The following is a 16,412-nucleotide window of genomic DNA, read 5'->3' on the forward strand; positions in this document are numbered from 1 at the left end:
TGAGTTATCTTGTTTGGTCTTTGTTTTTTTCATACCAGCAAGGCACTTATTGGGCAGCCACATTATCCTCCTCCAACAAAACATTCGGCCTTATGGAACTTTTTTTAAAAAGGTCAGCATCTTTTCTCCTCCACAATACCACCAGTCCTTCCACTGAAATCTTTGAACCCAATACAAAATTAGGCAGATAATGCTCAGCCTGCTTGCAGAAGAGTTGTTCTCATTTTCAGTATACCGGTCCTGTTAACAGCAGTATTTCTTGAAATCCCTTTCCAAAAAGGAATCTGGAAGATGGGCTATTCAGTTAGCATTATAAAAAAAGGATTTGTTAACTGGAAGGCCAAATGAAGTTAACAGAACAACAAATCAGTGGCTATAGTACTCAGATTTTCTTAACGCAGAGCACTGCATTTCACTCATCTACAGCCATACACACAGACTGCAAGATTCCTCAAGAGTAAGTGATATGAACCCTGGAGAGTTGGCAGCCAGAGGACCGCAAGGGAAAGACTTGAGAATCCCTAGAAGTGTGCTAGCTGTGACAACCAGGGCTTTGATTTACAACTGCAACACACCCATAATGCCAACAAGTTCAGTGGGCATTGAGTGACCAGCATCAGACAGGATAAGCAATGTGCAGGTGTCTATGAGTGTGAAATGTTTCACAACTCGTAGGAATTCTTTCTCTCACTGCAGCAAGGATGGAGATGCCTGGAATCAGCCCTGAGACAGCGATCCTTCTTTTCTGAATCCCTTAGGCATACCGAGGTGTAGCAGCCTCCCATGGCGTTTTCCTGGTGCTCCCACTGGAGGAGGTAACTCACTTAAAGAGTCTGGATTTTTCCCACTAGGCTGCATTGGAAAATTAAACTACAAGCTTCCTCTGGAGTTCCCTTTTTTAATTATTTTCTACAAAAAACCCTATAAAAATATTCCCAAAGAAGTACAGGGAAAGAACATTGTATGTCTCAACATCAGAGCAAAGGAGTATAATAAATATAATAAAAATAGTAATAAAAGAAAAATTTATGAAAGGTAGCTCACATTTATGGTTACATGCAGTGAAAGTTTTACTGTGGGGCTACAGCACTGTCACACTTCAGTCGTTCTTACTGTTTTGGAGTGAGCTATTGCTGACTGTAGTGAGAGTTCACAGTCGTCCAATGATGTAGAAAAAGTCTTTGACAATCATGTCACCATTCCCAAGCCCTTGTGAAATTTCTGCTATCAGTATACCAATCTGAATAACCTTTGGAATAAGCCCTTTAGGCTGCAATTTCCCAGCATCTTATTAGTTTTCACTGGCATGTGGTAACGCATATATTTCCAGAACTTCTTGTCTGAAGGGGCAGAAATAAAAGACTTCCAGGTAACAACTGGTAAAATCCGAAGAGCTTTCTTCACTGCTGGAGGTAAAGTCTCTGGCTCTTGGAAAGCTTGGAACTTTATTAATACCAGTTTGATCCTTTTATCTTCCAATGCACAGTTCACTGCTGCCTGCAGTTCAAAGATGCTTGGTCCACTCACATAGGCTGGGCTCAAGATAATAATTACCCTTCTGCTTTGTTTAATAGCTGTTACAACTTCATCTGTGTATGCTGGAGAGAAAATGGTGATAGTTACTGAGTTCTACAATGGAATTTTTATCTTATTAGTTCCTTTATGAACAGCTAAAACCCAGAAATAAGGAAAGCCAAGAATTGGAATGATGACCAATCACATAACCTCTAGAAATGTGTTTGCTATCAGAGGCTGTTTTTACATAGCCTTGAGAACACAACTTTCTGCTCAGGAGATGCAGGGCACACCTGAGACCTCAACACACTTTGTTGCTACTCAAACAGGGTCTCAAGGGACACTTGGACTTGTCTTTGTCTCTCCCAGGAACAGGAACCCACGGCTTTCTAATTACTGCAGGTAGCATATACTAAAGTTGCACAGAAAGTAACTACTGAAATGTCTGGGGTCTTCTTTCCAGGGAGTGGAGTCTGTTTGCAAAGAAATTCTTGGATAAGAAGCTTTGTCTCAACCTAGTAATTCCCAGTGATCACACTCAAATGTATGTATGCCTCACGCACAGGGACAGCATATAAAGAACAAAACGTTATGAGATTTGAGCATAAACTCCACTACTAAAATACACAATTTGTTGATCTGGTGCATAAGGGTTTCTTTGGAAAGTGAAACACAATTTTATAAAAACTGAAGAATTTCTACCATCCACAGGAACCTTACCTCCTCCTGGAAGAATATCTCTTTCAAGAATACATAACTTGTATCCATATTTATTTTCTAGCATATCTGGAAGAAGCTCCAGGGCAAATTTTTCCTCACTAATGAAAGTAGAGTCCCTTTCAGAAGAGTCTAGTTTTGCATAGGACACAAACGCATCAAATTCCTTGCCATCTAAAATAAATTAATAAAGAAATAACAGTGTATACATTGTATACATTAGCAAGTCTGGCTGAAGCATTCAGCTTCTTTCTTAATGCTCAGTTTCCATTTATATCTATTTAAGTAGGCACAACACAAATCTAAAATTATAACCTGTTCATGGAATACAGCTATCCGTTTACCAAATCCTTGCTTGCTCTCATTGTCCTGCAAATTTTGTAAACATACTCTACCAAAGCAAAGGAGGAAGCTACAGATGACTGGTGCAAGGTAGTTAAAAGATCTGGCCCCTTCCATGCAAAATCCATGTGGTAGGGAATGATTACTTGTCTTTTCTCTCATTTGCCCAAATGCTGCTTCCAAAAATTTCTCATCAATGGCCAGCCTTCTTTAAAAATATAATTAGTTTTGAAGTAACAATGTTCTTAAATATTAGCTGCTTGCAAAAGATTTTTATGTTTATTGTTATGTTTTTAAGCAGAGACACTGGTGTAAGGAGCAAAGCCTAATTCTTATCAAAGTATCAGTTCAGACACCAAGTACTGACCTGCAACTGAACTTTGTTTAAGTCTCATTAAAAGAATGTTTGTAGAGTGCAGATGAAAAACATATAAAGAACTTTCCTTAGCTTTCAGTCACTCTGGTACCAATGTCCTTAGTTAGGCCCATTCTTAACTACAAGGCAAAAGCAATCATATCTCTTTGTTGAATAAAATTTGAACTACATCTGACGGAGAAGGAACAAAAAAAAAAGGATTTCTGGTGAAAGCAAAAGGCACAGTGAACTCAGTACATTTTTCCCTATGTAGTTGCTTGAAGCCATTTAAGGTGTCCTAAGATTGATAGAACTGCCAAATTTGACAGGGGAAGTACTGGAGACTCAAGTCTTTTGGAATGACAGTACATCCTCAGACAGCCCAAATTACATCGGACACCTATGACCAATTAGCTGAGTTGTATCATATGTCAATACAGTTAATAGAAACCAGAAAGAAATTCAGCAGTTTAGAGCAGGGTGCTGCAGCAGGGCAAGCTATAGATTTTACTGTATTGACTGCATCTTCACTGCTCAGGAACTGAGACATCTACCTCCAGCACAGACACCCAAGTGTTGAGTATCATGATCCACATGCCTCCATGTTAACCTCCTGATTCCTATCCCTACATGTAAGATTAGGATCACAAACAAGAGCTAGAGCCACCAAGTTGCCACAGAATCTAGAAAAGTTCATATGGAAAGGAAACACACAGAAAACTAATGACATAGATGAGCTGGGGGGGGACACCTACATTCTGAACCAGCACGTAGCAGAAAATATGTCATCAAGACAAAACATAGGTGTGCAGATTAGGTTTGGATGCCAGTGATGTGATCAGGCAACACGTTGCATCTCTGTTCCTCCCCTCTGCTCCTGGCCATACCCTTTCAACCACTTCCTTCTACTGGTGTAGTAGCTCTTGTGGTAACAGAGGAAGCCGATTCACTTTGCTGGCTACTCACTGTCTTTTACTGAGTTATTTTTCTGCCAAGCTGAGCCAATTTAAGCCCACAAGAGTGAATCACTAGCAGCAGGCACACAGGACTAGTGTGGGAATTGAAGGTGGTGCAAAGGGTCACTAGATTGATTCAGCTGAACATCAATTCAGCTACACTCTAAATTGAAGCTTCTTTGAAAACAGTTTTAAAATGGCAATAAATTGCACTACAAGCCAGCTATTCCTCATTTCACCCATGGAGGTCACTGTGATTTTATTAGACAACAACCATTAGCAAACACATTCCTTTATAATATTACTATTACAATAGCAAGTTAAAACCAAATACATAGTAAGCACCACTGGGACTTTTTTCCCCCCATAATTGTACAAGACAGTTAAAAGCTGAGGAACTTTTGGTACAAACATTTAAGATCTTCAAAGTGTAGGAAATGAAGAATACCCGACTAAAGCAAAGTGACTGTATGCATGATCTATTAATGTTAGAATCAAAGCTCCTGCATTATTTCTTTCTCCTTGTGGAAGAAGGCAGGGGGTTTGAGACTTGTATCTTAACAGGATAAGGAGGAAGCCTAAGGGTTAGAGAGGCATGAGAAAAAATGTGACCTTGCTGCAGTCTTCAACCATCAAATGAGAGGGTACAAAGACGATGGAGACAGTAATAAGTGAGAAGGCAACAGACACAAGTTGCAGCAAGGAAAATTCTCATTAGAGGTTAGTGAAAAAGTTTGCAGTGTGACAGTGGTCAAACATTGGAGCACATTCTCCAGAGAGGTTGTGCTTTCTCTGTCCACAAGATCCTGTACAACCTGGTCTAGGATGGTTCTGCTTTGAGCAGAGTGTGGGATCAGATGACTCCCAGGGGTACCTTTCAACTTGGTAGGATTCTGCAATTCTCTGATTCTGTGCTAAGGGAGGTGTGGGAGAAGAAATGATGGAAAGGAAGAAGCAGCAAAATCAAGTCATAACTGCTGCTTTGCTGTTCTGTGAGCAAGCCCTTTCAGACCTCAGGTGACTTGATATGCATCCACATGAAGTGAGAATGACATAATCCTGCAGGTGAGAACACATTTATCCTTAGGCAGAAAACTACCTGGGTAAGCACAGTTGGTTTGCACACCTCATATAGCCCCACACTGCAAAATGGTGGTGTGTGCATGAGGTACATGAGGACAGGGACTGCCACTCTGGAACCCAAGTTCAATGCACAAGTCTTGGCATTTCTGTCTCTGTCCTACTGACATAGTGGGTGTGCTCTAAGGGGACTTTCCAGAGGTTCTTAAATCACTTGGTTACCAAATAGCGGGGAATTTTTGAGTGATTTCCCAAATCGCTTTTGCCAAGTGCTTTAGGGCTCACAAAAATGTTTTCCAAAAGGGCAGTTAATTGTCTAATTGGGTATGTATTTATAGGTACCTACATATGGTTATTTCACACTCACATATAAGCTACATATTCATATGCAAACACAAAAGCAGACTCAGACACCTCTATCTCAAGCTGCATCAAGATGCGAGAATTTTTAGAATTGGGCACAAACTATCCGAATTTAGTTTTGGGGCACAAACTATCAGAATTCTTTCAACCCTTGTAAGAAAATTATAGGTTAAGTTCTTGGAAGCAGTCATAGTCATAATAATTTCTGATACATTGTTACACTCTCTATTTCAAAGGTCTGTTTTAGCTGAGATGATGGAGCAATGCTACTACAGAGACTTGAAATATCAAAAGCTAATCGCTCTGGTGCAAATGTCAAGACTGTTTCCAAAACTTTTAAAAAGGAATATGAATTTCCCAAACATACACTTCTCCGTTGGTGCCCTATATCATCTTATTTCTCTCTTTTGTTTATTCTTCTGAGAAATCTTTTGACTTAAAGTGAAAAAAATCAATAGACTCTGGAGTCCTTTACTTTGTTATGCAAGGACATTTCATTCTTGTCCACAGGTGCTGTTGAACATTTTGGGAGAATGATGTTAAAATGTTGGAAATGTTAAATTATTACCTGCAAATGGACTGACAAAAGTCAACTTCCTACTCCAATTTTCCATGGGTAAATTAGGGTAAAAGGCTAACCGTGACATTTCAGTTGGTGTTAGATATTTCCTCCACACTACCTAGCTTTTTTCATCTGTATTCACTGAGCAACTTACTAGGTTGAGTCAAAGAGAGCAGGGTCATTAAGAGAACTTAATAAAATGAGTAATTCATACCAGATTATCCCACATGGCAAAGGCAGTAGAAAAACTGGAGAAAGTTAATATTCTACAAAGTTTCTTACCTCCTGAACTTTTGTTGTGGGCCAGATAACTTCGGAACATCAGCACTATTTCAATCCAGTGCTGGTAAATAAAGGCAGTGCACAAAACAAATGCAAATAGAGTAGAAACAGCACTGCATAGTACATATAAGAACAACACTGTAGAAAGAAAAGATTCTATCATAACTCATGCTTCCCAAAATAATATTGACACTTATATAAAAAACTCAGTCCAGAAATGGGGACAAACCATTTCTGGACACAGAACACAATCTTCACTCTTACTCAACTGGCAAAATTTAGGGAAGTCAGGATTTCATAGGTAGCTGCAAACTTTAACATAGAGTTTCAGTCTACTATAGGTATCTTTTTTGAATGTCATCTCTTTGGTGGTATGAAAAGCCAAGCTATGATAGTAGGCACAAAGAACACAGTCTCTGGTATACTCAGTAGTGCTGAAAGTAGTCATCGCCTGAGATGGAAAAGTCACATCAGAACTGATATAGCTGCACACAATGCCCTGCTGGCAGCTTTCTGTACCACCTAATGATGAATCTCCACTGTGAACTATGGTTCAACAGTTTAATTTCCACACTGATTCTGGTTTTGACCTTGAAAGGCTTGAAGGGCTGCCACATTCATATCAGTTATGGTAACTTGACAGTAACATGCTGCTAACAACTGGGAAAACAAACAGAAATGTCCTAAGAAAATCGAGGAATACTGTTGCTTTCAGCAGCCTCCTTGCTTCAGTTTAGTAGATTGTCTTTTAATGTTCAGAGATGCTACTCTCCTCTTCTTCCTCCCAGTTACTCTCCAGCTTCCACTTGGCTCACCTGCCTGCACTAAGTCCCCAGATAACCTTGTCCTTTTGAGTAGTCCTCATAATACTGTGCCTTTCAAGACATCTGACAAATCAAACTTTTCCCATCCAGCTTCAACTTCTGCTACTAGCTAAAAAGCCATTGTCAAGGTGGAATGAATTTGTAGCAGTAGAGTAAATCAAAATGTCTTCAGGGGCAAATAGTCACCAATTGGTAGTTTTACCTCTCTGCTTTCTTTTCAGCTGAATCACAGCAGTGGCATTCCCCACTGAATTCTCAGCAAAGCACGTGAAGTTGCTTCTGAGGTCCTTTTCAGTAACTTCTTTCAGCGTTGCAACATGAAGAAGTGTGTGCCCCTTCAAACCTTTTGGATAAACACTAGAGAGAAAAAATTGTGTATTTTGATGATACCTTTGCTGTTCATTCACACAGTCTTCAAACATCTTACATAAAAAAAGAGGAGCCTGCAACTTTTTAACATTCATCTTTTAATAGAACTTTTAATAGTAATGCAATATTCTGGTTTGGAACTTCCATTTGGTTTATATATTGTAAGGAAAATACTAACATCAAGGGCCTGAAGAATGAAAGGTTTATTCTTAATTCATCAACTCAGCAAAATACTTACCATTTGCCTAGTTTTCAATGTATAGTCCCCTTTGACTTCTATAAGATTATTTATGTTTTTCTAAGATGCAAAAAGTTCCCCCAGCAGAAATGCAGATAAATGAAACTTCAAAAAGTAGTCCCAAGAGAGAACTAGCTGGGCAAAAAGACTGAGCAGCACAGCGTCTTGCAAAGGGGTAAAAGGCCCAAGGACAGAATAGGCAAACAGAAGAAGATAGACATAAGGGACAGAAGTATAGGAAATGAAGAGGTAACAGAGGAATCCCTTTGGGGTTGAGTGAAGGATACGGATAACAGACTTGTGTCTGCAATCACTCTAGAATGTCCAGGGTTTCTGAATTTCAGCACTCCCCTTTGAAAGCCACAAGTACAAGCATCTTTGGGTCATCCTAAAGGCACCTTACATCATGGTCCTGCAAAATGACAGCCTCCTATGGCCCCACACCGGTAACTCAAGATATACAAGCACGAGCATGGGCAAGGATTCAATCTATACTGAAAGTCTGTTGGGAATGTTTCATTTATTTCTGTTTCTAATAAATAGACAAACAGAAATTTTACCCATGTAAAAAGCTAAAAACTTGTTAAGAAGAACATTACAAAGCTAAATATTCAAAAGTTAGGAAAATCCAATTTCCAATCTACCTCCTGAGTGAGTTTGTGCATGCGCGTGTGTGATATCATAATTTGTTATTTTTTTCCCAATATGACTCCTATTATGAACTTGATTTTAGCAGTGACAGCAGGGTTTTTGCTTCCCTCAGTGTACAGAAAAGCTTACCCATAAAGATGACTCAGGGCTGTAGAGTGAAAGACACATTTGCCTCTGTTACCTCCACTATATTGCCTGCCCAAGTTGAACACTGCATAAATTAATGAGAATAGGAAGGAAAGGAAGCATGGTGACTACAGAGGTTGTCCCCAAGTCATAGAAAACCTTTTCCCCACATGTTTGTTCTCCGCAGGGTTAATTGTTCTCCTGGTTAATTCTTGCCAGGGAAGACTCCTAAAAGTCAATGCCCTGAAATCCAGGGCTGCAAGTCCTCAAACTGCATCTGTAAACACTTCAGTGTTCACTCCTTTCAGTGTCCACAGTACTGTTTTATTGATCTGATTTATTCCCCACTCAGAGACAGCGTCCAAGGGCAGACTGTGTGAACTGATAGCAAGTCACAACAGAGACACTTTTCAAGAACACTTGAAAACAGCTGATGGCAGCACAGGCAACCAAGGACCACTCACGTTGAAGCTGTCCATAAGCTAAAGCTTTAGAAAGAAGAGTTAAGATTGAACAGAATGCTTGCGTTCTTGATTTTATAGCCATCAATATGTGTTTCTGTATGTTATAGCATGTGTCTGTCTCATGCTCATGGACATACACATTACTAGGTTGAAGAACAGAGACTTCTGAGTTTCTTTCAAAAAAACATATTTAGTAAAGTTGTTGTAGAAGGATTTTTACAGTTGCTGGCTGTGGTAGTAATAAGACTACTGGGAGAGGTTTCTCACCTTGTTTCCTGATTCAATTTCTCATTTATATTTTCTTCATTGTTTCGTTTCCATGTTACCCTCATCGAAGAAACCGTTTCAAACCCAAACTGTACGCGGCATTCCAATTCAAGTGGCTTTCCTGGAATGAATTAACACAGGAAAACCATGTATGGAGGTCACCAGAATATTTTTCTGTTAACTAGTCTAGAAAGCAAAGCTGTTTTGCTTCATCAAGATTTATCTTTATCAATACCTAATTTAAACATGTTCTTTTGCTTTTAGATGAGGAATTGAAACTTACCAAGTTCTGCTTCAAGGATCACAACACCATTGGGATACAAAAAGTTTGGTGGATGAATAGTGTTTTTTGCTGCAATTAACAGGAATATTATTAATAAGAATAAATAGCTATTGTGAGTACAGAATACCAGAGAAAAGACCTTACAATTTATTTTTTCAAATGTTAGGTGGAATTTAGACACCTAAATCCAAGAGGATGATTTACAGTTGTTGAGGTATCTGAGAGTACACAGATAAGGGAGTTTCGACCACAAAACTTATCCAGCTACTTACACACCTGCTATCTCAGTCACTCTGAGACACTGTCAACTTACATGAGCTGAGGAGCTCAGCATACAGCCTGCACTCGAGATTATTTAGGATTCAGAAATTGAGACCCCCCCCTTGCAAGACCACCTGAGGGATGTAAACCTCATCCCAGTTCCTTGCCAAACCTTTTTCCATGCCCAGTAAGCACACATAGAGCACATACACACCTCTTTAACAAGCACAGGTACTTGCACTAAAATAGCCATGTTGTTTTCAAATCACAGGTTGCCAAAGGGCACAGAGAATGACACCCACAGCTTATACAATAAAACCCACAGCTCTGATATTCTAGGAAAGTCCCATACTGCAGGAAATGGGGCCACGTAACACTTTTTTTTCCACCAAGCCACAGCAGAGAGATGTATGCAAGGTTCCAGGGTAGTATATGTGTGTATGTCACCTTATAAGTGTTTTTCTGATTGTGTATGAAGTGAAGGAAAAGAACTGAGGACAGTGTGTCAGCTCGGGTTCAGCCAGATCAGAACAAAAGCAGAGCTGCTTCATGTGTGCTTGGAAAATATTGTGGCAATATAGCCAGAAAGAAGAGTGAAAGAGCATCAGATACTGTGAGCCACCACATAGAGCTCTCAAAAGTTGGTGAGACATGGTTTCCTGTCCTGAGGGGATGTATAAATTTTTTTCTTTGAATTCTCAGCACCAAATGCATAAAACACCTAATGCAAAAAATCACCTATTTCAGAGAAGTGCTACTGAGGAGTAGACCATGGAATTTCAAAGGAGTGCTTCCTCACTAGACCATAGAAACAGGTTGCCTCACCAGACACCTTTCTTTCGCTACCTAAATCTTGTTCTCCCTTCCACAGAGTGGCCCACTTTCCACCAGGATTCTGAGTACCAGTCCTGTGCTGTTGCCATACAGAATCAGCGGTACTGGTTCCATCCAATTCAGGATATAGAATAGATATATATACTTTCCTACGGGACCTTTGATTCACTGGAGTGACTGCAGTGTCTTACAGCACTCAACCATAGATATCTGGAAAAAAGTATAACCACATCTCTCCTTTAGCAAATCAAATAGTCTCCCTCAGTACTGATCTTGAGTTGCTAGCATGCTCCCTTGCACAGCATTGATGTAGTCCAAAAACACTGCCAAGGCAACATCTGGACTTTGCCTGAAGGCAACCAAAGACAGCCAATATTACAAAAAGGGTCACTGTGCTTTGAAAGAGAATATAAGGCCATGCCACATGGCTGTGTTGTAGAGTCCTAGCCAGTTTTATTTTGTAATGCATACAAAGCCTGAAAAAACGGGTCATGCAGGCAGTGATGCCTTTCCCCAGACAGCACATGCAACAACAAACAGCTTGTTAGACTGCTCACAGCTCTCGTGTTTGTTCTACTGCTAAAAAATTAGTAATTGTGGAAGAGAGGCACTGATCCCACCAACCTCACCTTTCTTATCACTGTCAAGAGAAAAAAAATGAAGGTTTCATCCATGCCACAAGGAACGATTTTTTTACCTAACTCATACTTTCTCCCTCACTTCAGGGAGACAGGCAGGGTTAAGATACAGTGCTTTTGTCCACATTCTCGATGTAGGATTCGCACTGGTTCCTCCTAGTATGCAAATATGTTCCTAACATTCCTCATACAGTACATGGAGAACATTGGCATCAGTTGGAGTTTCATAAATTCTACTTCCATATCAAGAGATCTAAATCCTTTTTTAGATTTCATCCCCAATGACAGGAACTACAATAAATCCAAGGCAGAGTTAGATCTTGAAAATTATGGCTTTGTATGATACATGCTATTACTGAACCTTGAAGGTTCTAGTCAATGTCCCAAGATGTCCTCAGAATACTTGCATTTTAATGGTCCTGTAGCTAATTCAGATTATGGGTTTTTCAGAACAAGAGGCGGAACAAAAGACATAAATTAACATAACAGAGAAAACAGATTTTGAGTCATTTATTCTGAGTTATTATATTACTCACCAGTGACTTCTACTATTACTGCTGTTCTCATTGTCCACTTGGTAGTGTTGTCATACAGAGTGTAATCACACACATATATTCCAGCATCTTTGTCATAGGTTGGATTCAAGTAGATTTCATTATGCTTCAGCTTTAGGCTTGGCCTGCTTTTCCTAAGTTTTATCTGATGACCATCCTAATGAAAAGAATTTCAAGGAATTAAAGTCCTTTTTTTATTGCTGTTGTTGCTGCTATTAAATTATATTTTAAATATATTTTGATATGATTACCATGGCAGTAGGGCTAAACCGAAGTCTTTTCACTGAAGCCCAAAAAGGGATTTTTAGGAGTCTGATGACATTTTTCAGTTATACTAAAAATATGTGAATACCATTGTCTTTTTAAAGATCAGTTAAAATTTATGGTTGCTGTGAGAAATGTGAAATCATAAAGCTAATCTCAATAAAACTCCTATTACTAAAGAGAAACAAAAAGGACAGCTTTTTTGATGGACTAAGTATATTTTATTTTGTAAAGAATTTATTTTGAAAGCATTTCAAGTTCTTTAATTAGAAGTAAATCATGAGTTTGGATTGTCTGAGACTGAGAACACTGCCACTACTTTTAAAGGAATGAAAACGGACTATTTTTTGAAAAACACCTCGATTTTTCATCTTAATATTATTTCACTGAGACGGTTAAGAATTTTCTTTAAATCAAGTTCCTGAAAAAAATCCATTAATGCAAATGGGAAGAAGCCCCTTAACTTCAGGGGGCTTCAGACCAAGATGTAGGTAAAGATATACATCCTTCAAAATTTGGAAGTAAATAAAGAGTAACTTGGACTAGATCATAATCCTGCTTGATAGAACAAATAATGTAAATAATACCAGGTAGTAAAATACACAATTGAAAATTTAGTCATTTTCCTTTGTTCATTTATACAGGTTTAGACTTTATATTACAATCCTTACAAACAGTAAATCAATAGTGTTTCAGTGGAATAGTGTTTCATTAAAAACAGGAATCTTGGAAAGAACAATTTGAAGCATTAATCTTAAAAGAATTTAATTTCTAACAAAGATACTTTTTCTTTGGTATATTCGATATTTTCAGAATTTAAAATGTCAAAATGAACTTAAAATTTTAAATTTAAATCATATGTTAGTTTCATAAAGAACTTATTTTGATTCTCAATTACTTCAATTTCTTAGCTGAAGAGAAAACATTTCTTGGTTTCTGTTTCATGTGGCAAATTTCTTCAGAATTCTTACTTAAAAACTTGATATATAGCAATTCAAGATTCCACTTTTGGGTTGAATTTCTCAGGCTGCATTGCCTGTCAAAGAGGAGTTCAAGAACCTATGGAACATGAACATTAACTAGACCTAAAGCTCTACCTCCACTCAGCTTTTTTGAATGCTAAAGAGACTGAATCTTACCTTGTACCATTTTACATCTGGCTTTTTTATATGGTTGTAACATTTTGTCCCAGGACAGGTTATTGAATTCCCACTGCCAGCAAGCAGATATAGCATATTTGTGTCATAAGCTGAACATTTTGCTGCCTTCTTTGTTTGAACCTCCAAAACCATTTTAAGGCATGGGATTTTTTCCCTGAGTGATGCAGGGGAAAAAAAAAGTTAAACACTTAATACACAAACCAAACCAAAACAATAATTCTCATATAGAAATATAAATCTTTTGCTCCATTACTTACCATATAGTACACATGTAGATTCCAGAAGCACTGTCCCTTACTGGTTTAAACCAAAGAGCATCCCCCTGGAGAGCCAAGTTAGAGCTTTCCTTGATAACCCTCAGTGCCTCTTCATCTTTCTGACGCCAGAACCACTTCACCTTATGTTGATTTGGAAGTGAGATATTATAAATGTGGGTAGCATCTCTATCTGGTAAAGCACATTGTAGAACAAACTCCTCACCATTAATTGCACGATACCATATTTGAGGTTCAACATGGGAACATCCTAAAAAGTAGAATAATAAGATATCAGTACCATCTGAGAGAATACACAGTCATGGTGAAAAAATAAAAACTAGGAATACTACATAAATAGAACTTTATCTTTTTTGTGTTAAATATGTTTTTATGTGATCAGATGCTGGACAAATAGGAAGTAGATTTCCTTAAACATGCAATTTGCCAATGTTCTCAAAAGTTTATTCAAAGGTTTCCAAAGGTTTAATAGGCCTTTTTTAAAAGTATCTGAAGATTTTTGCATGGGTGCTAACCTGTTAAACCTCAACTCTGTAGAAAAGCAGGTGCAGCGCTTCTAGATTTCCTCATATTAATGGAGAAGGGACTGAAATAAACCCGAAGAAGCATATCCTGCCCACTACACGTCCTATTCAGGCTGAGACTGACAAACATCATTGTTTCACTGCTTTTAAATCCTTGCCTTCCTATGTTTTAGTAGCTCTCACTAAAATTAAACACTTTTTTGGATTCTGAAAGGCGTGGTTAGCCATCCTAATCCTCCTACTGCCACTCAGGCTGTGGTGACCCTTGAAAGTATGGTAGGATTTCATTCCAGCAGAAAAGAAGGCATGAAATCTATTCCTCACCAGCCCAATTGGGGACTCTTTGCAGTTTCAGTTTCTATCTGCAAAATGAGTTGGATGAAGCTTCTCCAGACAAAGGAGAAGATTTTGATAGATCAGTGTTGTTCTGCTTTTTTCTTCCTTCTCCCCATTCCCCACCTCCCCAGGAGGCTTTGACCAGCTGTTGGATACTTCAAGGAGTCACAGAAGCAATTTATTTGTTCCATTTGGGTCTCAGAAATTCTCCTTTACATTTGTCCTTTTCATTAGGGAATTGAATTTTGAGTCATATTTAGAGTAAATTGTACTACCAACATTTTAAAAGCTTGCAGCGAGGCTATTTGTCTTGGACAGGAAAAATTCATAAAGGAAAGGAAAAACAAAGATTCCCTTTTCTCAGCTTTCAGAAAGCACCACAAACAACAAACATCACTGGAGCAGACTCTTACCTGGCAAGTTAATCTCTCTAACTTCTGCCCCACTGACAAACAATGTTAGTATCCAGCACGAAGTGAGTATGATTTTCTTTATCAATTTTTGTTGATATTCTGAGACATTTTCTTTAAGAATCATCTTGCTTTCTGTAAAAGAGGAAAACATTTTTTTTGTGGAAAAGAGTCCAATAAAATAGATAGGTAATTCCATATTTTATTATGTATCTCTATAAAAATTAGTAGACACTATTTCCTGCATGTTTTTCAAAATTGGTGTTTGTGGCACTTTTCCTGCTCTTACTATTTCTCAGAAATGCAGGATAGATGATACTCAAGAATATGCAATAGTCTCTTTAAATACACCATCCATAGAGTTGCTTACAGATAGATTTCCAAGTCATGCCTACAGCAATGCAGAACTCCACATCTGGAGTGAAAATGCAGATCCTTCCTCCTTTCATAGGAATATGTTCTCTAAGATGAGAGGTAAGATACCAAACAACAACATCAGTCTTCATCTAATGACAGCTATCAGCAACAGACTGAGACAGGCATAAAATCCATAAAGATCTGTTGTATCTTGAAGGTCAATAGGCCCAGAGTGTGCTGACTGGATTTCTCTGGGATTAAACCAAACCTGAAGATGTGCTGCAGGTGCAAATAGGACCGAAGTAAAACTATGCAGGAATAAAACTATGCAGAAGTAAAACCCTCAAAGCATGTACTGTGTGGATGTACGTCTTTGATTCTAACTCTTTCACCCAAGAGACATGCTCCCACAGGGCTTTGTTACCAGATAGAATAAACATACCCTAGGATGTCCATTAGGGTCGGCAGAGCAACCTAAAAACCCCTTCTTCTCCCCCCTGACTTATCCAGGTGTGCAGCATCAGGCCTTGCTTTTGCACCACAATGCTGTGCTGCACTGCTTGAACGACCCTGAGACAGACAAGGTAACATCTACACCATCATAAGGTACCAGCTCTGTGGTGTGCCATCTGTAAGCTGAGACTGGGAACACCCAGGGGATTTGGAGCAGGTCCACAAAGCACTCAGCTGCATCCAGACCTCTATGTGACAGCATCTTGTCCAAGGTGAAACCCCAAACCCTGTTGTATGAAGTGTTTTCCCTCTTCTAATAAGAGGTCTGATCTGCATCCCACAGCCTTCTCAGCCACAGGGCTAGAGGAAAGGCAGGCTGCCCAGCATGCATATTTGACAGCCATGGCTTAATCTGGGTATTTAGTAAGAACATATCCAACACCTGTGACTGACACGTCTGCAGTGTCTGATTCAGGAGTAAAGGTCATGTATTTTGCTGATGTTCACTTTGTGCAACTTCACATTGTGCAACTGAGACCTCAAGAGGTTTTTTTCTTTCCTTTGGCCACAGAGTGACTCTGCATTTGCACTGCTGTCAGAAAGACACTGAGTCAACCCAAGGGAAAAACAGAAAAGGTCGGGCAAAGGCTACAGTCCCTTGGCTGTTGGCACTTCATGCAAATCAGACACCACACATTACTGGCAGGCATCAAGAGAGCATCCAGTTCACACTGAGCTAGCGAGAGAGGTGATAGGAACTCCCACTTTGCAGTTTTTCAGGCAGCTGTTCTGTGTAGAAGGGAGCACTTTAGTCACCATTCTCTTCAGAATGTTTGTATTCCTTGCAAGTGAATGGAATGGTCTATTTTTATGCTCAGAGGTCACAGAGAGTAAGTTAACTCATTTGCCTGAACCCATTCTGGTGCTTTGTTACAGTCTGGCTGCTGTCCAC

The 16,412-nt window shown here is 39.0% G+C and overlaps 1 protein-coding gene across 1 annotated transcript; it reads right to left on the minus strand.

Moving 5' to 3' along the window:
• Positions 1-1,148: 1,148 nt before the first annotated feature.
• Positions 1,149-15,043, minus strand: LOC113986432 (interleukin 18 receptor accessory protein). The gene is given in 12 exon segments (XM_039390574.1): positions 1,149-1,262; positions 1,264-1,598; positions 2,236-2,406; positions 6,173-6,310; positions 7,199-7,353; positions 9,112-9,232; positions 9,395-9,463; positions 11,664-11,838; positions 13,085-13,259; positions 13,363-13,630; positions 14,654-14,785; positions 15,021-15,043. Coding segments are annotated over 11 exon segments (1,800 nt in total). The 5' UTR covers positions 14,778-14,785; positions 15,021-15,043; the 3' UTR covers positions 1,149-1,193.
• Positions 15,044-16,412: the final 1,369 nt, after the last annotated feature.

Source organism: Pipra filicauda, unplaced genomic scaffold (genome assembly GCF_003945595.2).
Source record: "Pipra filicauda isolate LSUMZ 115617 unplaced genomic scaffold, ASM394559v2 scaffold83_size3615187_pilon, whole genome shotgun sequence".
NCBI lineage: Eukaryota > Metazoa > Chordata > Aves > Passeriformes > Pipridae > Pipra > Pipra filicauda.